We start from the raw sequence: 22,973 nt of genomic DNA on the forward strand, positions 1-22,973 counted from the left end.
CTGAGTTCAGCATTTTGTGTCTATCTGTGATGTAAACCAGCATCTGCAGTTCCTTCCTACACAATGTGTAGGTGATGTCTAGAGTATTAGAAGAGTATTAATAGTTAACAGCTTAACTTAAACTGGCAGCCAAGAGAAACATCCACTTCTAATCATAGCTTAAGATCAGGGAGGTTTTTTTTACTATAAATGGAACAAACAGAATTTAGTTTCGGCTTTGTTCTGATGTCAACACATCTCCACGAGTCAACGGTTACCCCAAGGATATCTATTGTCTGTCAACTATCGAATGCTGCATTATCTAGCTTTTATGCCTTCCATTCAAATAATATAGGTGGGAGAGAAAATGATAACACTGTTTAAAGAATAACTCAGTGCACCCTTATCTTGGAATGTGCATTGGTGCAAATTCCTTTCTCTGAAACACTTTGTTGCCAAGTCTTGTTCATGCCTGAAAACACAGTGGTCCGTGAACACAACACTTCCAAAAACACTGATTATTAAACCAAACAACCAAACAGCCAATATTTTGAACAAAAAAGGCACTGGAGTAACTCAGCGGGTCAGGCAGCATCTCTGGAGAAGTGACCTCACTAGAATTTAGAAGATTGAGGGGGGATCTTAGAGAAACGTACAAAATTCTTAAGGGGTTGGACAGGTTAGATGCAGGAAGATTGTTCCCGATGTTGGGGAAGTCCAGGACAAGGGGTCACAGTTTAAGGATAAAGGGGAAATCCTTTAGGACCAAGATGAGAAAAACATTTTTCACACAGAGAGTGTTGAATCTCTGGAACTCTCTGCCACAGAGGGTAGTTGAGGCCAGTTCATTGGCTATGTTTAAGAGGGAGTTAGATGTGGCCCTTGTGGCCAAGGGGATCGGAGGGTATGGAGAGAAGGCAGGTACGGGATACTGAGTTGGATGATCAGCCATGATCATATTGAATGGCAGTGCAGGCTCGAAGGGCCGAATGGCCTACTCCTGCACCTAATTTCTATGTTTCTATGTTTCGGGTCGGGACCCTTCTTCAGACACGTCTTCAAGGTGCTGCCTGACCCACTGAGTCAACCCAGCACTGTGTCTATATTTTTTGTAAGCCAACATCTGCAGCACCTTCTTTCCACAGCCAATATTTTGTTTCAAGACCAACTGAAATTAATTTGTCAAGTGAAAGGAATGTGTAGCAGATTCCCAACAACCCCATACGTTTATGAGCCAAACACAGAGTGTTGGAAGAACTCAGCGGGTCAGGCAGCATCTGGGGAGGGAATGGACTGGCGATGTTTCGGGTCAAGTCAAGTCACATTTATTTCTATAGCACATTTAAAAAACAACTCTCGTTGGCCAAAGTGCTTTACATTGGTGGAGGTACTAATGTTACGCAACATTGGTTCATAGATTAAGTACATACATAAATACATACATATAGCCCTCCCTCAGAGGACGGCAAGAAAGGCTCGAGAGTAAAGATGAGTTTTAAGTCCCGACTTAAAGGAGTCGATGGAGTTTGTTCCTCCTGCTTGCGTGTGGCCTCACTCTGGCAATGGAGGTGGCCCAGGACAGAAAGGTCAGTGTGGGAATGGGAAGGGAGTTAAAATGGTTGAAAGAGGAGCTCCAGCAGGCCTTGGCGGACCGAGAGCTAGTGTTCTGCAAAACGGTCATCTAGTCTACGCTTGGTGTCGCCAATGTACATTAGGAACATCAAATTCCATCTCCAGACCTGCTGAGATCCTTCCAAGCACTTTGTTATTGGCTCATAAATGTGTGGGGTCTTGACCCGAAACATCACCGATCCATGTCCTCCAGATCGCCCCCGACGCGGAGGGCCTGATCGCCGGCTACGGGAGCCAAGGTCGTCCCGTCTACAGAAAGCTCAAGGCCCCCGACTGCGGGACAACAAAGAAGGGAAGAGATTGAACTTTCCATCACGGAGAGAAATCTTCTCCTTCTTCTTGCGTGTGGCATGCACAGCCTAAAGTTGCCGGACAACTTGATCTTATTTGATTGTGCACGCCAGGTTGATTGCATTCGTCGAAACAGGGCGGACCAAGTGAAGGTTGCAATCTCCCCATCCCCACAGTGAGGAATGTGGAGGAGTCACTGTGGTGGATGTTTAGGTCAAAACGCATTTCATGTTGGTCTGGTGCTTTTGGTTGGTAGAACTGTATGAACTTTCTCATCTGTTGCAAAACATACTTGGCTAATAAAGTATGATTCTGACTATGATTCGTATTACATAAATGTGTGGGATTGTTATGAATACTCTGAATATTCTGATCGCTCAGTTTCAATTGATTTCAGGTGGTCTAGAGTCAAAATATTGTAGTTATCTGCAGTTTGCTTTGTCTCCAGACATTCACGTCTTTCTTTCATTTATCCCTCTCGCCTTTGAAGGCTGATTAAAGTCGGTATTACGAGCCTAAACCTGTAATTTATTAGCATCCAGCTGAGTGCCTTTGGGCATTCCACTTTTCCATAAGGAAAAGAAAAAAATGACACAAAGTGCTGGAGCAACTCAGCTGGTCAGGCACTATCTCTGGGGAACATGTCTAGGATAAGTCTCAGCAGGTAAATCGGCATCTGCGTTCCTTGTTTCCTCCTTCTCAACAACCTTGCCCCACTCAGTCTTAGTTTAGTTTACAGACACAGCGCAGGAACAGGCCCTTCGGCCCATCGGGTCTGTGCTGACCAGCGATCCCCGCACACTTACACCATCCTACACACACCAGGGACGATTTTACACTGATACTGAGCCAATTAACCTACAAACCTGCACGTCTTTGGAGTGTGGGAGGAACCCGGAGATCCCGGAAGAAAACCCACGCTGGTCACGGGGGGAACGTGCAAACTCCACACAGACAGCACTCTCTGGCGCTGTAAGGCAGCAACTCTACCGCTGCGCCACAGGGCCACTCCTATGCCTTTTTCCCCTGTTGCAGTAACTTGTTTTCACTCACCCACTCCCATTCTCCAGACTGACTTTTCCAAACAGACTTGTACGGTTTCAGACAGATTCCTTTCATCTTCTCTATCTCCCTTCTGGTTAATTTGAGATATCCAAGTGACTTGTTGCCTATGTTTTGCAGTTGGAATGTAGACTTTAGTAGTCAATGTTCATCATGTCATAGGAGCAGAATTAGGCCATTCGGCCCATCGAGACAACTCCACCTTTCAATCATGGCTGATCTATCTTTCCCTCCAAACCCCATTCTCCTGCCTTTCCTGTGCGGTTCCATATACACTTCAAGACCCTCCTCTATGTCTACAAAGCCCTCAATGGGCTTGCCCTCTCCTGCATTAAAAGTCTTCTCACCCACCACTCCACCTCCAGGCCCCTCAGATCGGCCAACTTGGGGTTGCTGGATATCCCGCGGTCTAGGCATAAGCTCGGGGGCGACCGTGCCTTTGCGGTTGCAGCTCCTAGACTGTGGAACAGCATCCCCCTTCCCATCAGAACTGCCCCCTCCATCGACTCCTTTAAGTCAAGACTAAAAACTTATCTATACTCCCAAGCCTTTCCTGACGTCCACTGAGCGAGGGCTATATGTATGTAGCTTGTTTGTTTATACTGTTCCAGAGCAAATAAAATCATGGGAGACCCCTTCCACCCCTGCAACGGACTGTTCCAGCTTCTACGGTCAGGCAAACGCCTCCGTTGCCATGCGGTGAGAACGGAGAGGTTGAGAAGGAGTTTCTTCCCAGAGGCAATTCGGACTGTAAACGCCTATCTCACCAGGGACTAACTCTACAGAGCGTTTTTCCTTCCATTATTTATTATGTAAAAGAATATGTGTGTTATGATTGTGTTTATAATTTGTTTGGTTGTTTTGTTGTTTGTCTTTTGCACAAAAGTCCGCGAGCATTGCCACTTTCATTTCACTGCACATCTCGTATGTGTATGTGACAAATAAACTTGACTTGACTTGACTTGACTTAACAAATGTAATGCACTTTGGACAACGAGAGTTGTTTTTTAAATGTGCTATATAAATAAATGTGACTTGACTCGGCTGACTTCTCCCCATAGCCCCTGACACCCAATCTATCAATCTTTGCCTTAAAAATGCCCATTGACTTGGCCGCCATCTCTGTTGAGGTCAGGATAATGGGCAGTAATAGTTGCAACATACAAACTTCTTAAGAGACTTGTCCAAGGTGCTGGCCGATTCACCTCAACCCCATTGTGGACTTTGGTCTTTGTCTACTGAACCGATGAGCTACAATGCTGAGAACTATATTCTGCACTCTGTATCTTCCCCTTTGCCCGACCCATCGTACTTGAGGTGACCTGATTGTATCTGTGTAAGGTATATCTGATCTGTTTAGATAACATGCAAAATAGAGCTTTTCACTGCACCTTGCTACAGATGACAACAAAAATACATTGTAGAAGGGTTCAGACCCGAAACGCCACCTATCCATACGCTCCAGAGATGTGGCCTGACCCACTCAGTCAGTCCAGGCCTCTGTGCCTTTTTTCTTAAACCAGCATCTGCAGTTTCTGGTGTCGAGTCTGAAGAGGGGTCCCGGCCTGAAACATCAACTATCCATGTTTTTTCTCCGACTTCAAGTAACCTTTGCATCCGTTCTCTCCCCGTCCCTCCCCCACCCAAGTCACCGTACTGGTTTCAAGGTCTTCCTCGTTAGTCTCATTGCCTGTAACTCGTTTTCTCCTAGCTCACAGCTGATGTTTCCTTTGTCATCATTACTTTTTTTGAATATCTTTCATTCATTTTTTCCATATCTCTCGAAATCACCGTCTATATCTCTCGTTTCGCGTTTCCCGACTCTCAGTCCTAAACGGGGTTTCGACCCGAAACGTCACCCATTCCTTCTCTCCAGAGATGCTGCCTGTCTCGCTGAGTTACTCCGGCTTTTTGTGTCTATCTTCGGTTGAAACCAGCATCTGCAGTTCCTTCCTGCGCAATTCCCCAGAGATGCTGCCTGACCCGCTGAGTAATGCCCCTGTCCCACTTAGGAAACCTGAACGGAAACCTCTGGAGATTTTGCGCCCCACCCAAGGTTTCCGCGCGGTTCCCGGAGGTTTTTGTCAGTCTCCCTTCCTGCTTCCACTACCTGCAACCTCCGACAACCACCTGCAAGCTCCGGGAACCGCCCGGAAACCTTGGGTGGGGCGCAAAGTCTCCAGAGGTTTCCGTTCAGGTTTCCTAAGTGGGACGGGGGCATTACTCCAGCACTCTGTGTCTTCCTGTGTAAACCAGTATCTGCAGTTCCTTGGCTTTGTAAACCCGTGCTGCACAAGAATGCCCGCGAAGCATTTCACCTTCACATTCTTACACTTTCCGAAATTACGTGCAATTATTTGCCAGGACATGTGTCCCCTGTGCAAGTTGAAACATTGCCGGTTTAAACTGAAGGTAAATACAAAAAGCTGGAGTAACTCAGTGGGTCCCACAACACCCATGCAAGTGCTCCAGAAAGCCCCCCCCCCCCACAGGCCACCAATATTGGAATTGGTGGAGAGGTGGAATATTGCGTTGGGGGACCAGCCCTCCCATGTGAAGTTGGGATCCCACTTAGTCTAGTAGTTACATAGATACATAGACAATAGGTGCTGGAGTAGGCCATTGCGTGTTGGGAGTGGATGAGAAAGTGGGATAACATAGAACTAGTGGTAATAGGTGATTGATGGTCAGCATGGGCTCAGTGGCCAAAGGGCCTGTGTATCAATAGACAATAGGTGCTGGAGTAGGCCATTCGGCCCTTCGAGCCAGCACTGCCATTCAATGTGATCATGGCTGATAATCCACAGTCAGTACCCTGTTCCTGCCTTCTCCCCATATCCCCCGACTCCGCTATCTTTAAGAGCCCTATCCAACTCTCTCTTGAAAGCATCCAGAGAATTGGCCTCCACTGCCGTCTTGAGGCAGAGAACGCCACAGATTCACAACTCTCTGGGTGAAAACGTTTTTCCTCATCTCCGTTCTAAATGGTCCACCCCTTATTCTTAAACTGTAAACTATAGAACAAATGAATGAAAGAAATGCATAAAAGTAACGATGATAAAAGAAACAGGCGAATGCTAGTCGTGGGCAAGATGAAAACGAGTTACAGGCAAGTTGAAATTCCAGATCTCAGGAAAAAATTGTTTCCGGAATGAATATCAAGGAACGTTTTAGAAGGGGAAGCCATGCATAATTTGTTTTGATCCAGATTGGTTTTCCCGTCTAGTCGATAATGAATGCCTGAGGTGGGCAGGGTGCCACACTAATGGGCACTTTCAGTAAAAGCCTACACAAACACAGGAATAGAGTTCGAAAACAAAGTCATTCTCACTGGCAAAGAATTTTACTTTGTCAATTAAATCCCTGGTCGGCACACAGCGGTTACGGTAAAATGAGCTGCGTAGACAATCGCTGACAATACAAAGTGCTGGAGTAACTCAGCGGGCAGGGCAGCATCTCTGGAGCAGATGCAGGAACTGGGAACTGTAGATGCAAGATTCCAAGATGGCGTCCAGCCCAGGTGACTATTTGCATGCTCGGTACAGAAGTAGATCTACAAACTCATATTACAATCGCTCCACACTCATAAATCTCTACTTCTGTGACCATTAAACATTATTCCCTTATCGTGTGTATCTATATACTGTAAATGGATAGATTCTATCCATACATTGTCTTTCAGAGGTACACAAAAATGCTGGAGAAACTCAGCGGGTGCAGCAGCATCTATGGAGCGAAGGAAATAGGTAACGTTTCGGGCCGAAACCCTTCCTCAGACTGATGTCTTTCCGCTGACTGGTTGGCACGCAACAAATGCTTTTCACTGTACCTCGGTACACGTGACAATAAACTAAACTGAACTGAGCTGACTTGGTTAACACAAAAGGACAGAAAGTGCTGGTGTAACCCAGGTGAAGTTTCGGGTCGAGAGCCTTTTTCAGACTATTTGTAGTGTGAGAGGTGGGGGGGGGGGGAGGGGCGGACGAAAACTAGAAGATGGGAAGAGGTGTATCCATGTTCTCCAGAGATGCTGCCTGACCTGTTGATTACTCCAGTACCCCGAGTCCTTCTGGAGAACATGGATAAGTCATGTTTCTGCTCGGGACTCTTAAGAAGATCCTGACCCTGAACATCACCTATCCATGCTCTCCAGAGGTGTTGCCTGACCCGCTGAGTTACTCCAGCACTAGTTTCTTTTTTTTTTGCGTCTGCAGTTCCTTGCAACTCCATGTTACCTGTTGGCGATGCGGTTATCTTTTTTATTTCTTTAAGCTCGTTTCATATCTCTTTGGTTCTGCATGCGAGGGTGGGTCAACAATGGAGAGCTGATATTTTCAGTCACACATTGAACCTGTTAAAAAAACCTCTTTAGACATGCTATTAACACCATATAGCATGTCTAAAGAGGTTTTTTTAACAGGTTCAATGTGTGACTGAAAATATCAGCTCTCCATTGTTGACCCACCAATCGATGGGGTCAGTGGTGGAGAGAGGCGACAACTTCAATTTCCTGGACGTGCATTTCTCTCAAGATCTGTCCTGGGCCCAGCACATTGATGCAATCGTAAATAAAGGCCATCAACACCTCTACTTCCTCTGAAGATTGAAGAGATACAGTGTGTTACAACACGACTTCTGCCCTCACGACTTTTTACAGGGGTGCCATTGAGAGCATTCTTACCAGCAGTCTCTCAGTCTGGTATGGCAGTTGCTCTGCTGCTGACCAGAAGGCCCTACAGAGAGTGGTGAGGACAGCGGAGAAGATCACCAGATCACCCCAACCAGCAATCCAGGACCTATACCCATCTCGCTGTCGCAAGAGAGCAAGCAATATCATCAAAGACACCACCCACCCAGCACACAAACTGTTCACCCTCCTACCTTCCCGTAAGCGCTACCGCAGCATGCGGAGCAAAACCACCAGATTCAAAAACAGCTTTTTTCCTCAGGCCATCAGACTACTCAACACACTTAAGAAAATTCCATGAACAGTACCCAAACAAAGACAAACAAACTGTGAAAATAACTTTGGCTCAATGTCTCCAGTACGAAATTTGCACTTTTTCTATATTGCACCTTTCATTGTTGCACCCTTTTTAAAATACCTCAAAGATTTTGCTACATTTTGGCACACTGTGAATATTTTAATATTTTAAATAATGTAATGTCTATTGTCTATTTTTATTGGTATGTTGTCTGTCTGTGTTTTTAATATTACTTGCACATTTGGAGTATGGGGAAAACGTAATTTCAATCCTCTGTGTAACTACTGTTGCATAATAGAATTGACAATAAAGTTTACTTTGAACTTTGAACAAATAATCTCATGACCCACCACAGGCATATGATAGAGAGCGTATTGGTAGCATCGAGGCCTGGTTTGGCAACTCGGCCATCCAGGGACAGAGGTAATTACAGAGAGTGATGGGCACTGCCCACTCCATCACGGGTACTCATCTCCCCACCATCCAAGTTGTGTTTAGTTTAAAGATACGGCACGGAAACAGGCCCTTCGACCCACCGAGTCCACACTGAACAGCGATCCCCGCACACTAACACTATCCACAACACACACACTCAGGGCAATTTACAATTATACCAAGCCAATTAAGCTATAAGGTAGAAGGTACAGGAGCCTGAAGACTGCAACAACCAGGTTCAGGAATAGCTACTTCCCCACAGCCATCAGGCTATTAAACCTGGCTCGGACAAAACTCTGATTATTAATAACCCATTTTCTGTATCAGTTTATTTATTCATGTGTGTGTATATATTTATATCATGGTATATGGACACACTTATCTGTTTTGTAGTCAATGCCTACTATGTTCTGTGTGCTGAAGCAAAGCAAGAATTTCATTGTCCTATACAGGGACGCATGACAATAAACTCACTTGAACTTGAACTATAAACCTGTACGCCTTTGGAGTGTGGGAGGAAACCGAAGGTCCCGGAGAAAGCCCACGCAGGTCAGGGGGAGAATAGACAATAGGCAATATGTGCAGGAGTAGACCATTCGGCCCTTCTAGCCAGCACTGCCATTCAATGTGATCATGGCTGATCATCCCCTTCTCCCCATATCCCCCGACTCCGCTACCTTTAAGATGATGTTTCGGGATGGGACCCATTGTCAGATGGATTGTAGTCGGCACAGGAAGCTGGGTAGAGGTGGGGACAAGTCACAGGTGGGGGGAATTTAATTTAAATCTGTATCCACATATCACTTGTGTTGGAAGGAACTGCAGATGCTGGTTTAAATCGAAGACAGACACAAAATGCTGGAGTAACTCAGCAGGACAGGCAGCATCTCTGGAGAGAAGGAATGGGTGACGTTTCGGGACGAAATGGCCGGCATGGAAAAAATTGATTTTTTTAAATCGTAGGTTTAGTTGAAGTAGGTCGTAGTGGGTTGGCATGTTGTTCGTAGGTAATCGAAGCTAGTCGCAGATAGTCCTCATCATAGTCGAAGGGAGTCAGAGGAGGTCTTCACTTCCAATTTTCCCGTAGCTAGTCAAAGCTAGTCTTCAACATAGTCAAAGGAGGTGTTCTACTTTGGTGATATATCACGACCATGACACTTTTTAAAACTCTCCTAAACTCGCAAGTGAGGTCCCCGCAGTGGGACAGCCCCTTCAGGATTCGACTGCTGACAACACCCCAATCTAAAACAGCACTTCCTTATTTTACGCTGGCCGTTTACTCAGAATTGACGGCCTGTGTTTTGAAACATAACATCGTTCGAAGGAAGAAAATCTCACCACCATCACATTCGTGGTAAAACTCTATTTTAGTTTCATTGCATCAAGGACAATTGTTTTTGGTGACTTGCTTTGCGGCTTTCTTCCGTCTGTTTTAGTCGGCGTGGAGATGCTCGGACTTGGGGGAGGGTTGAATCCCGGTGAAAGGAATTCTGGCAGACCTGGGACACGCCATCCACTGGGGATCCGGGAACCTGCCGGAGAGGAAAGCCAGGGAGATGGGGATGGAGATGGACATAGGGCCTGGTATTGGTGGCACAGCGGTAGAGTTGCTGCCTTACAGCGCCAGAGACCCGGGTTCGATCCTGACTACGGGTGCTGTCTGTATGAAGTTTGTATGTGCAGGAAGGAACTGCAGATTTAAACCGAAAATTAGACACAGAATACTGGAGTAATGCAGTGGGATAGGCAGCATCTCTGGAGAGAAGGAATGGGTGACGTTTCGGATCGAGACCCTTCTTCAGGCTGACTCTGAAGAAGGGTTTCGGCCCGAAACGTTGCCTATTTCCTTCGCTCCATGGATGCTGCTGCACCCGCTGAGTTTCCCCAGCATTTTTGTGTACCTTCTCTACAGAAGCTGCCTGTCCCGCTGAGTTACTCCAGCATTTTGTGTCTATCTTTGAAGTTTGTACGTTCTCCCTGTGACCGCGTAAGTTTCCTCCGGCTGCTCCGGTTTCATCATACGCTCCAAAGACGTGCAGGTTTGCAGGTTAATTGGCTTGGTCTCCTTGTAAATTTGTCCCTAGTGTGTGCAGGATAGTGTTAGTGAGCGGGGATCGCTGGTCGGCGCGGACTCGGTGGATCGAAGGCGCTGTTTCCGCGCTGTATCTCTGAACTAAACAACACGATAGAAACTGCTTTCTGCCCGAATCATCCATTTACTGGAGATTTAGTTTGATACCAACACCAACATTTCAGAAGTTGAACCAAATACTAGTTGTGTTTTATAGTGTGTAGGGTGATAATGTGGAACTCTGTCAAGCCTGAGTCATACATCCAATACCCTTCCTCTCTGCAATGTGGGTGAAGCTGATAAATGCGGCTTGCTCGTACAGCAAACATATTATTTCCTTTTTGTTGATAACAAACAGAATTCCCAGCACTAATCTGAGGACATTTTGCACTATCATATTTTAATGGTGCAATATGTATGGTCATTCTACAAAGAGTATTCGCACCATAGCCAGCAGCCTGCTGAATTACTGCTTCCGACATTTCACACTGTTTAACTAACTGATCGCTGACAAAGTTCTTGCAAGAAAATCCCAATTGTACAGGACCTATTCTCTCCGTTTCTCTCTACCATCTCTGTCCAACCATCTCCCAGTCAATAACCACCCTCACCTGTGTCCACCTATCAGTCTGAAGAAGGGTTTCGGCCCGAAACGTTGCCTATTTACTTTGCTCCATAGATGCTGCTGCACCCGCTGAGTTTCTCCAGCATTTTTGTCTACCTTCCACCTATTACTTGTCAGGTTAGATGCACAAAGCTGGAGTAACTCAGCGGGTCAAGCAGCATCTCTGGAGAGAAGGAATGGTGAAAGGTTTGGGGGTCGAGACTCTTCTTCAGACTAGAGTCAGTGGAAAGGGAAACGAGAGATATGGACGGCGATGTAAGGAGATATGGAACAAGTGAATGAAAGAAATGCAAGCAATCTACAATGATAAAGGAAACAGGCTGTTGTCCGCTGTTTGCTAGATGAGAACAAGAAGCTGGTGCGACTTGGGTGGGGGAGGGATGGAGAGAGAGGGAATGCAGGGGTTACTTGAAGTGAGAGAAATCAGTATTCATCCCACTGGGCTGTAAGTCTTTGTCCCGCCCCTCCTCTCATCCAGTTTCCTCCCCCATCCCAACGCAATCATTCCGAAGAAGGTTCCCGACCCCAGAACGTCACCCATCCATGTTCTCCAGGGATGCTGCCTGACCCGCTGAATTACTCCAGCACATTGTGTCTGGGAAATCCATCTCAAGTTCAAGTGTTCAAGTGTGAGTTTATTGTCATGTGTCCCTGTATAGGACAATGAAATTCTTGCTTTGCTTCAGCACACAGAACATAATAGGCATTTACTACAAAACAGATCAGTGTGTCCATATACCATAATATAAATATATACACACACATGAATAAATAAACTGATAAAGTGCAAATAACAGAAAATGGGTTATTAATATTCAAAGTTTTGTCCGGGCCAGGTTTAATAGCCTGAAGGCTGTGGGGAAGTAGCTATTCCTGAACCTGGTTGTTACAGTCTTCAGGCTCCTGTACCTTCTACCTGAAGGTAGCAGGGTGATGAGTGTGTGGCCAGGATGGTGTGGGTCTTTGATGATACTGCCAGCCGTTTTGAGGCAGCGACTGCGATAAATCCCCTCGATGGAAGGAAGGTCAGAGCCGATGATGGACTGGGCAGTGTTTACTACTTTTTTGTAGTCTTTTCCTCTCCAGGGCGCTCAAATTGCCGAACCAAGCCACGATGTAACCAGTCAGCCCTAATCCTAACCCTGCATCTAATCTGCAGATAGATGCTGGTTTAAACCGAAGATAGACACACAAAATGCTGGAGGAACTCAGCGGGTCAGGCAGGATCCCTGGAGAGAAGGAATGGGTGACGTTTCGGGTCTGAAGAAGGGTCTCGAGCTGAAACGTCGCCCATTCCTACTCTCCAGAGATGCTGCCTGTCCCGCTGAGTTACTCCAGCATTTTGTGTCTGTATTCATACGAAATGAGGTGATCTAGGTATCAACGACCTGTTGGTGAATTCAGGAGCAGGTTAGTTCGACTGTACCTCATTCGGGGTGGACGAGTCATCGAAGTTAATCTGATAGAGAATTCCATTTCCTCCAATGTACACGGTCTGTCCTTCGAGGAGTGTGGTGGCAAATTGTTCAACTTGCTGAAAGGGAACCCGTTTTGTGTTGTGATCTGTCGGGACACAGAGCAGCATATCGTTAATGACCTTGGTTTAGTTTAGAGATACAATGCTGAAACAGGCCCTTCGGCCCACCGAGTCCGTGCCGACCAGCGATCCCCACACACTATCCTGCACACACTAGGGATAGTTCAACACTTATACCAAGCCACCGTAGGTCTTTGGAGTGTGAGAGGAAACCGAAGATCTCAAGGTGGTCACGTGGAGAACGGTAAAACTCCATAAAGAAAGCACCAGGGCTGGAACCTGGGTGTCTGCCGCTGTGAGCTCTGTAAGACACTGGGCCACCATGCCAGCCCTTAAACTAGTTATATTAGTCGCAAAGATAAACAAGGGTTCGCTTGCCAATAAATTCAGTCACAGAAAGTGGAAATCAAGCACTCGGTTCATTAAAGCAACTCATGTTCTCCAGATCATAAGATCATCAGTTCTAGGAGCAGTTAGGCCATTCGGCCCATCAAGTCTACTCCGCCATTCATTCATGGCTGATCTATCTCTCCCTCTCAACCCAATTCTCCTGCTTTCTCCCCATAACCCCTGACACCCAAGATACTCTCAATGGAAATATTGAAGCATATTAGCATCAGGTTGGCCCTGGGAAATAGTTAAGGCAGGTACAATAACAGCATTGAAAATCATTTAGCCAGGTATATGGATAAGAATGGTATAGAACAGAACTTAGATCAGTACAGTAGACAGGCACAAAATGCTGGAGTAACTCAGCGGGACAGGCAGCATCTCTGGAGAGAAGGAACGGGTGACGTTTTGGGTCGAGACCCTTCTTCAGACTGATTGTACTTGAATTTGAGTTGATTGGATTTATATGTGGTCTAATCTCATCTGCTTGGACAGCAGGCAACACAAAGCTTCTTCAGATTGAGAGTCAGGGGAGGGGGAATTTAGAATGAAGGGGTACAAAGAACAAATGGATGAAAGGCTTGTAAAGAACAAATCAAAGGCAGCAACGATGATCAGGGAAAGGTGGAGCCCACAATGGTCCATTGTTGGCTGTGGAGAAGGTGATAGAGAGGGGGAACGAACAGTGAAACTAAGCAGGACGACAGTGAAACTAGTAGGCCGACTCGAGTGGGGGGGGGACGGAGAGCACAGGAACTTCGCCACAAGTTCTTCTCTGAGCTCCAGGAAGCAGTGTCCCTTCTCGCAGAGTTGTTAGTATTCTGTGTGTGTGTGTCGGCCAGCACAGCCACGCCGATATTTTGCAGTGGATGGAATGAAAGACCATTTAAACAGGCACAATGCACCCTTGAACATCGAACAACCACACCACTGTTCAGGAACCTCCTGACTGAAGTCAGCCACATTAGTGTATGTTTACAACAGGATCGGAACAGAAACACAACATTCTGACCCATTTCACAAATTTCTGTGCAAACACTGACAAGAATCCCAAAGTTTCACCGTGTAAGTGATTTGTAAAAATGATGAAGAGAGGAATTTTTTTTTGCAACTTCCCGTAAATCTTTCACTTTTAGATTCATGTCAAAAATATAATTTATTTTAAAACTGCGACACCAGCTTTTGAACCAGCTGCTCTTTTATCAGGGTGAGTAGAGCCCTAACAGTTTGTTTAGAGATACAGCTTGGGAACTGGCCATTCGGCCCACCTTGGCCATGCCGACCAGGAATCACCCATATAATAGTGAGACCAAGCGCAGGCTTGGCGATCGCTTCGCCAAACATCACCTCCGCTCGGTTCGCAATAACCAACCTGATCTCCCGATGGCCCAGCATTTCAACTCCCCCTCCCATTCCCAATCCGACCTTTCTGTCCTGGGCCTCCTCCATGGCCAGAGTGAGTCCCACCGCAAAATGGTGGGACAGCATCTCATATTTCGCTTGGGTAGTTTACACCCCAGCGGTATGAACATTGACTTCTCCAATTTCAGGTAGTCCCTGCTTTCGCCTCAACTCCCCTCCCCTTCTCAGCTCTCCCACAGCCCACTGTCTCCACCTCTTCCTTTTTCTCCCCCCCCCCTCCCCCCGACATCAGTCTGAAGAAGGGTCTCGACCCGAAACGTCGCCTATTCCTTCGCTCCATAGATGCCGCCTCACCCGCTGAGTTTCTCCAGCATTTTTGTCTGCCTTTGATTTTTCCAGCATCTGCAGTTCTTTCTTAAACATATAATAGTTCTGTTCTACACACTAGGGACAATTTACAGAAGCCAATTATCCTACAAACATAGAAACATAGAAAATAGGTGCACAGGAGTAGGCCATTCGGCCCTTCGAGTATGGTTTTCAAGTGTGGGAGGAAACCTAGGGGCGGTTGTGGTGGCACAGCAGTAGAGTTGCTGCCTTAGAGCGTTTGCAGCGCCAGAGACCCGGGTTCGATCCCGTCCACGGGTGCTGACTGTGCGGAGTTTGCACGTTCTCCCTGTGACCCGCGTGGGTTTTCTCCGAGATCTTCGGTTTCCCCCCACACTCCAAAGACGTACAAGGTTGCAGGTTAATCGGCTTGGTGTGTGTGTAAATTGTCCCTGGTGTGTGTAGATTGTGTTAGTGTGCGGGGATCGCTGGTCGGCGCGGACTCGGTGGGAGAACGTACCTAAAGGGCCTGATTCTGCGCTGTATCTCAAAAACAAAGCTGAACTAAACCGGAGCATCCAGAGGAAACCCACGCGCTCTCGGGGAGAACGTACAAACTCCATACAGACAGCACCCGTAGTCAGGACCAAGCCAGGGTCCCTGGCGCTGTGAGGCAGCGACCCTAACGCTGCGCCATCGAGCCGCACCAATAATTCTATTAAATCCCACTTTGGCTTTCTGCCGACAGAAAGTCTGATCTTGAGATGGAAATCTAGCATCGCACACAAGGACATCGATAAAAATAGAAACACTTAGAATTGATGGATCCATTTATCCAGGTTGCTGACACTGACCATGACGCAGTACTTAATACTGCAGTGCACCATTTTGTAATCACATATCATCTGTGATTTTCCGAGAAAAGGTGGCTCTAACATTACGGCGCTGATAAATTACCTGTGCAGGAGCAGTGGGCTTAGGTTAATCTGTAAGGAGCTAATCCATCGCAGGGCTGAGTCAGGGGACACAGAGGGATAAGCAGTGCAGCCACTGAAATATCTCACAGAGAGATGCAAAAAGCTGGAGTAACTCAGCGGGTCGGGCAGCATCTCTGGAGAAAAGGAATAGGTGACATTTCGGGTCGAGACCCTCCTTCAGAATGAGTCAGGGAAGGGGGAAACTAGAGGTAAAGAAGGTGATGTGGAGAGATATGGAACAAATGAATGAACGATATGCAAATAAATCAAGAGTCGGAGGACAGGGGGATTCACCAGAGGATTTAATCCCCCAGAGGGTGGTGAATCTGTGAGATTCTTTGCCACAGAAGGCCGTGGGGGCCAAGTCAGTGGATATATTTAAGGCAGAGGAAGATAAATTCTTGATTAGTGCGGGTGTCAGAGGTTATGGGGAGAAGGCAGGAGAATGGGGTTGGGAGGGAGAGATTGATCAGGTCACGTCAGTTTTATTCAACTCTCGTCGACCAAAGTGCTTTACATTAGTGCAGGTGCTAACATTCTACAAACACTGATACATAGATCAATCAATCAATCAATCAATCAATCAATCAATCAATCAACCTTTATTGTCATCTTGCAAGCAACAGTTGTACAGTGCAAAATGAAAAGACGTTTCCCAGTGAATAGCGGAGCATCGCACATGAAATCGCACATAGATCTAACAATACATACATAAATACTGTACATACATACAACGCTCCCTCAGAGGACCTCAAGAAAGGCTTGTGAGTAGAAATAAGTTTTAAGTCTAGACTTAAAAGCGTTGATGGAGGGGGCAGTTCTGATGGGAAGAGGGATGCTGTTCCATAGTCTAGGTGCTGAAACAGCAAAGGCACGGTCGCCCCGAGCTTATACCTGGACCGCGGGATGATCAGCCATGATTGAATGGCGGAGTAGACTTGATGGGCCGAATGGTGGGGGGTGGGGGAGGTGCGAGAGGAAGAGGGACCATCGAGGCGATGATGAACTCTTTGTAGCTTTGTCGGCTTGCTTTACAATTTGAATAATTTTTGCCTGGTTACCGCATGCAAAACAATGAATTTGATTATGCCACGCAGATGGGTCAGTAAAGGGCCATGAATCAAGTTGATCAGGATCGCAGGATAAAATCATCTCTTCCGGCTGCACCTGATCCATTTCCCTTCATCTATAACCCTATCCAAAAGCCTCTTCAACATCACTGTCATATCTGCCTCCACCACCACCACACCCCTGGCAGCGTATTCCAGCCACCCACCACTCTCTGTGTTAAAAACCTGCCCCGTACATCTCCTTTAAACTTTCCCCTTCTCACCCTACACAGCTATGCCCTCTAGTCTTTGATATTCCAACCCTGGGGAAAGGGGTTCTGGCAGTCTACCTTATCTATGCTTTAGGGTTAATGGAATCAAGAGATATGGGGAAAAAGCAGGAACTGGGAGCTGATTTTGGATGATCAGCCATGATCATATCGAATGGCGGTGCAGGCTCGAAGTGCCGAATGACCTACTCCTGCATCTATTGTCTATGTTTCTATGATTCTTGTAATTTTATACGCTTCTATCACCTCCCCTCAACTTCTGACAATCCGGAGAAAACAAACCAAGTTTGTCCACCCTCTCCGTACAGGTAATGGCCTCTAATCCTGGCAGCCTCTAATCCTGGCAAACCTCTCTTAAACCAGCAGCATTTCTGCTGCGACACATTTAAATGCCCGCTGCACACTGCAGGAGTACGTGCTGAGGGACACATTGAAGCTCGTTACAGCCAACACCAAGGCTCTGTGGGGGAGGACCACTGTCTAGGGTCCTTCTGCTGCTGGACATTGAGGGGCAGAGTCCGGTGGGGACACCCCTCGAACAAGGGAAGGGACATCACCCCAGAGGGCCACATGAGTGGCAAGGCTGCCTGGTATAAACTGGTCCAGAGCTACTATCTACCTTGCTGGTGACCCTCGGACTATCTTTGATAGGACTTTACTGGCTTTATCTTGCATTAAACATTATTCCCTTTATCATGTATCTGTACACTGTAAATGGCTCGATTGTAATCATGTAATGTCTTTCCGCTGACTGGATAGCACGCACCAAAAGCTTTGCACTTTTGGAGATACAGCACGTAAACAGGTCCCTTGAGTCCTTGCCGACCAGCGATCCCCACACATTAACTCTATCCTACACGCACTAGGTACAATTTACATTTATACCAAGCTAGTTAACCTACAAAACCTGGGGTGTGTGGGAGGAAACCGGAGCTTCCCGGAGAAAACACACACAGGTAATTGGGAGAACGTGCAAACTCCGTATAGACAGCACCCGTGGTCAGGATCAAACCCGGGTCTCTGGCGCTGTAAGGCAGCAACTCTACAACTGCGCCCTCCAGTCAGAGTGAAGTCCGATGCAAATTGGAGGAACAATATCTCATATGTCGCTTGGGCAGCTTACAATCCAGCGATATGAACCTTGATTTCTATCACCTCAAGTAACTCTTGCTTTCCCTCTCTCTCTGGCCCTTCCCCGCCTAGTCTTGGTACTCGTTTTTTCTGTTGTCCTGTTGTGCTTGTCTGTACAACTCATTATCACCTATCCCACAGCCAACAATGGACCATTGTGGGCTCCACATTTCCTAGGGTCTCATTGCTTTTTGCATATCTTCCCTTCATTTGTCCCAAGTACCATCTATATCTCTCGTTCCCCTTTTCCCGGACTCTCAGTCAGAAGAAGGGTCTCGACCTATGCGTTCTCTCCAGGGATGCTGCCTGACCCGCTGAGTTACCACAGCGTTTGTGTCTATCTTCAGTTTAAACCAACATCTGCAGTTGCTTCCTACACCTGTCCTGTTTCACTTCCATTCATGCTGTCTCGCACTGCTGATCAAAGTAAAACTGAGATTCAGATCCACAGACCGCACTCCAGTTATTGGCACTTTCACTTTTCACTCATGTAGGATCCCAACTGGCTAGAGGAACGTGTAGCCTCTGTCCTGCCACCTCCCAGCCCCCTGATACCCAGCGGAAAATATTCCCAAGTCTGGAGAAGGTTCCTAGCCCGAAACGGACCCAGGAAAAAAGACACAAAATGCTGGAGTAACTCAGCGGGTCAGGCAGCATCTCTGGAGAACATGGATAGGTGAGGTTTTGGGCTGGACCGATTCCCAACCCGAAACGTCACCTTACCATCTTCTCCGGTGAATCTGCCTGACCCGCTGACTTTGTGAGTAGGAAGGAACTGCAGATGCTGGTTTACACTGCAGACGGACAAAAAAATGCTGGAGTAACTCAGCGGGACAGGCAGCATCTCCTGTCAGAAGAAAGGTCTCGACCCGAAACGTCGCCTATTCCTTCTCTCCAGAGATGTTGCCTGACCAGCTGAGTTACTCCAGCACTTTGTGTTTTGTTCAAGACTCCAGCATCTGCAGTTTCTTGTGTTTAGAAGAGAGGCATGCAGGTGACCAAGAACAATAGACAATAGGTGCAGGAGTAGGCCATTCGGCCCTTCCAGCCAGCACCACCATTCAATGTGATCATGGCTGATCATCCCCAATCAGTACCCTGTTCCTGCCTTCTCCCCATATCCTCTGACTCTGCTATTTTTAAGAGCCCTATCTAGCTCTCTCTTGAAAACATCCAGAGAACCCGCCTCCACCGCTCTCTGAGGCAGAGAATTCCACAGACTCACCACTCTCTGTGAGAAAAAGTGTTTCCTCATCTCCGTTCTAAATGGCTTACCTCTTATTCTTAAACTGTGGCCCCTGGTTCTGGACTCCCCCAACATCAGGAACATGTTTCCTGCCTCTAGCGTGTCCAATCCCTTAACAATGTTACATGTTTCAATGACATACCCTCTCATCCTTCTAAACTCCAGAGTGTACAAGCCCAGCTGCTCTATTCTCTCGGCATATGACAGTCCCGCCATCCCGGGAATTAACCTTGTAAACCTACCCTGCACTCCCTCAATAGCAAAAATGTCCTTCCTCAAATGAGGGGACCAAAACTGCACACAATACTCCAGGTGTGGTCTCACTAGGGCTCTGTAAAACTGCAGAATGACAATTAAAATTGAATCTAAAATTGAAATGACAATTAAAATTGAATCTAAAATTGAAATTGAATCAGAATGACCTCTTTGCTCCTAGAACGATGTAGGTAGGATATAGAAACATAGAAAATAGGTGCAGGAGTAGGCCATTCGGCCCTTCGAGCCTGCACCGCCATTCAATATGATCAGGGCTGATCATCCAACTCAGTATCCCGTACCTGCCTTCTCTCCATACCCCCTGATCCCTTTAGCCACAAGGGCCACATCTAACTCCCTCTTAAATATAGCCAATGAACTGGCCTCAACTACCTTCTGTGGCAGAGAATTCCACAGAATCACCACTCTCTGTGTGAAAAATGTTTTTCTCATCTCGGTCCTAAAAGATTTCCCCCTTATCCTTAAACTGTGACCCCTTGTTCTGGACTTCCCCAACATCGGGAACAATCTTCCTGCATCTAGCCTGTCCAACCCCTTAAGAATTTTGTACTTTTTCTATAAGATCCCCCCTCAATCTTCTAAATTCTAGCGAGTACAAGCCGAGTCTATCCAGTCTTTCTTCATATGAAAGTCCTGACATCCTAAGAATCAGTCTGGTGAACCTTCTCTGTACGGCAAGAATGTCCTTCCTCAGATTAGGAGACCAAAACTGCACGCAATACTCCAGGTGTGGTCTCACCAAGACCCTGTACAACTGCAGTAGAACCTCCCTGCTCCTATACTCAAATCCTTGTGCTATGAATGCTAACATACCATTCGCTTTTTTCACTGCCTGCTGCACCTGCATGCCTGCTTTCAATGACTGGTGTACCATGACACCCAGGTCTAGTTGCATCTCCCCTTTTCCTAATCGGCCAGCATTCAGATATGGATCGATCACTAGCTAATCACTAGTTAGTGAGGATGACAGCAAAAATAATGATGGGAATATTGAATAACAGTTGCAGAGAGAAACGACTTAAGATCGATCAATGGGTACAGAGACACAGAAAGATATTTAGGAGACAAATTAATATCACAACCGAGCTGACCCCTCAGTTCAAGGATACATCTATAAACAGCGGTGGGTCTGTTGTTCGCCTTTATGGGCTGGAAGCGGATCACCCACCCGGCGATTGAGGTCCAATCCCGGGAACACAGTGTTATCCCTGAGACCATCAGTTCCAAGCCATCCCCGGCGCCCCCTCGCTCCTTATACCCGGGGGTACACACTCACTGAGCGACCCCGGGGATAGTCAGACACTCACCCGGCAATGTGTGTTTGAGCCGCGGGCTGGTGTTGGTGGTGGCGGCGGCGATGAACAGCAGCAGAACGGGTAACAACATGATAACGGAGCGGTGGTCGTGGACACTGATCATAGAAGTGACCTGCGGAGAGGGTAGTGGAGGGTAGGGGAGGAAAGGGGAGGAGAGGGGAGGAGAGGGGAGGGACGGGAGGGCTGGGCTCCCATTACGACGCTTACGATCACTCCCTCCCCCTCTCTGGGTGCCGGGGTTTCCAGCTCCCCTCCCCGCGGTGGACCTCTTCCCCAGTCCGGTTAGTAGCGGGGAGAGGGGTGGGGGGAGAGGAGGGATAGATAGATAGATTGAGAGAGAGAGAGAGAGAGGGAGAGAAATGGGGGGAGAGAGATGAGGAGAGGAGAAGATTAAGGGTAAGGAGAGGAGGGCTGAAGAGAGGTGAGGGGAGAGAAGTGGGGAGAGAGGGGAGAGGAGGGAGAGAAGAGTGCGGGGCGAAAGGGAGAGAGAGAAAGGGAGAGATAGAGAAAGAGTGAGAAAGAGTGAGAGAGGGGGGAGAGAAAGACGATGAGAGGAGAAGAGAAGAGGGAAGAGAGAAAGATTAGGGGAGGAGAAGAGGGAAGAGAAAGGAGAGGAGGGGTGAAGAGAGGTGAGGGGGAGAGAAGAGGGGAGAGAAAATGGAGGTGAGATAAGGGGAAGGGGGTGGGAGAAGAGGAAACACCTGCACATCTTTGGAGTGTGGGAGGAAACCTGGAGCACCTGGAGAAAACCCACGCAGGTCCCGGGGAGAATGTACTAACTCCGTACAGACAGGATCGAACCCGGGTCTCCGGCGTTGTATGGCAGCAAATCTACCGCTGCGCCACCGTGCCGCACAAATTGGGAAATTGACCGAACATATTTTGCAAATTGAATATCGACAACCCCTTTAATATTCATAAGAACATTAAGTACAATCTTCTTTACCTATTTCTCAATGAAGTGTTGCAAAATGTCTTCATTGCAACAGAGTTCCGGTCCACTTTAACTTCTACCCGTTGATAACACACGCTTCATCTGAGGCAGTTTCTCTGTCGAAATAATGCACCAACTTGCTACCCCTCCAGTTTCTGTGGGTTTTGAGGTGACTGAAGAGACCCTTGTAGGTGAGGCAGGAGTAGCTGGGGAGGGAGGGGGGGGGGGGAGGTTTGGGAAGTCAGTGGATTATTTCTACACCCCTATCAGGCTCAGTCCATAGTCCACAGAATCCAACAGATTCACCACCCTCCGACTAAAGAAATATCTCCCCCATCTCCTTCCTAAAAGAATATCCTTTGCTTCCATAGGCTATGACTTCTAGTTCCAGACTCTCCCACTAGTGGAAACACCTGTGACCACTGGAGTTACGAAGAGATCAGTGCTAGGCTGAAATGGTCTTCAGTCTGAAGAAGGGTCTCGACCCGAAACGCCACCCATTCCTTCTCTCCAGAGATGCTGCCTGTCCCGCTGTGTTACTCCAGCATTTTGTGTCTACCTTCGATTTAAACAGCATCTGCAGTTCTTTCCTACACACTCCTACCAGTCTCATTAGGTTTCCCTGAATGTTGTCAAAGAGATGCCTTCCTGAATGCTGCTTCTCATAGTTGGCAGAAGGTTATGGTGAAGGCCTTATTCTGACTGGAGGTCATAAGGAATAGGAGTAGAATTAGGCCATTCGGCCCATCAAGTCAACTCCGCGATTCAATCATGGCTGATCTATCTCTCCCACCTAACCCCATTCTCCTGCCTTCTCCACATAACATCTGACACCCGTACTAATCAATAATCTATATATCTCTACCTGAAAAATATCCACCGATTTGGCTTCCACAGCCACCTGCGGCAAAGAATTCCACAGATTCGCCATTCTCTGACTAAAGAAATTTCTCCTCATCTCCTTCCTAAAAGAACGTCCTTTAATTCTGAGGCTATGACCTCTGGTTCAAGACTATGACCGCTAGTTCTGAGGCTATGACCTCTGATTCAAGACTCTC

General features: G+C 47.2%; 1 protein-coding gene across 1 annotated transcript in view; it reads right to left on the minus strand.

Moving 5' to 3' along the window:
• LOC129713522 (semaphorin-7A-like) overlaps nucleotides 1–21,108 on the minus strand; it is a 45,387-nt gene extending 24,279 nt beyond the window's left edge. Inside the window, exons 1-2 of the mRNA XM_055662605.1 lie at nucleotides 20,973–21,108; nucleotides 12,507–12,643 (exon numbers count right to left, since the gene is read on the minus strand). Coding sequence (XP_055518580.1) covers nucleotides 12,507–12,643; nucleotides 20,973–21,084 — 249 coding nt within the window. The 5' untranslated portion in view covers nucleotides 21,085–21,108. The remainder of the gene's footprint in view (nucleotides 1–12,506; nucleotides 12,644–20,972) is intronic.
• Nucleotides 21,109–22,973: the final 1,865 nt, after the last annotated feature.

The sequence above is a fragment of the Leucoraja erinacea genome, chromosome 36 (genome assembly GCF_028641065.1).
Source record: "Leucoraja erinacea ecotype New England chromosome 36, Leri_hhj_1, whole genome shotgun sequence".
Classification (NCBI taxonomy): domain Eukaryota; kingdom Metazoa; phylum Chordata; class Chondrichthyes; order Rajiformes; family Rajidae; genus Leucoraja; species Leucoraja erinaceus.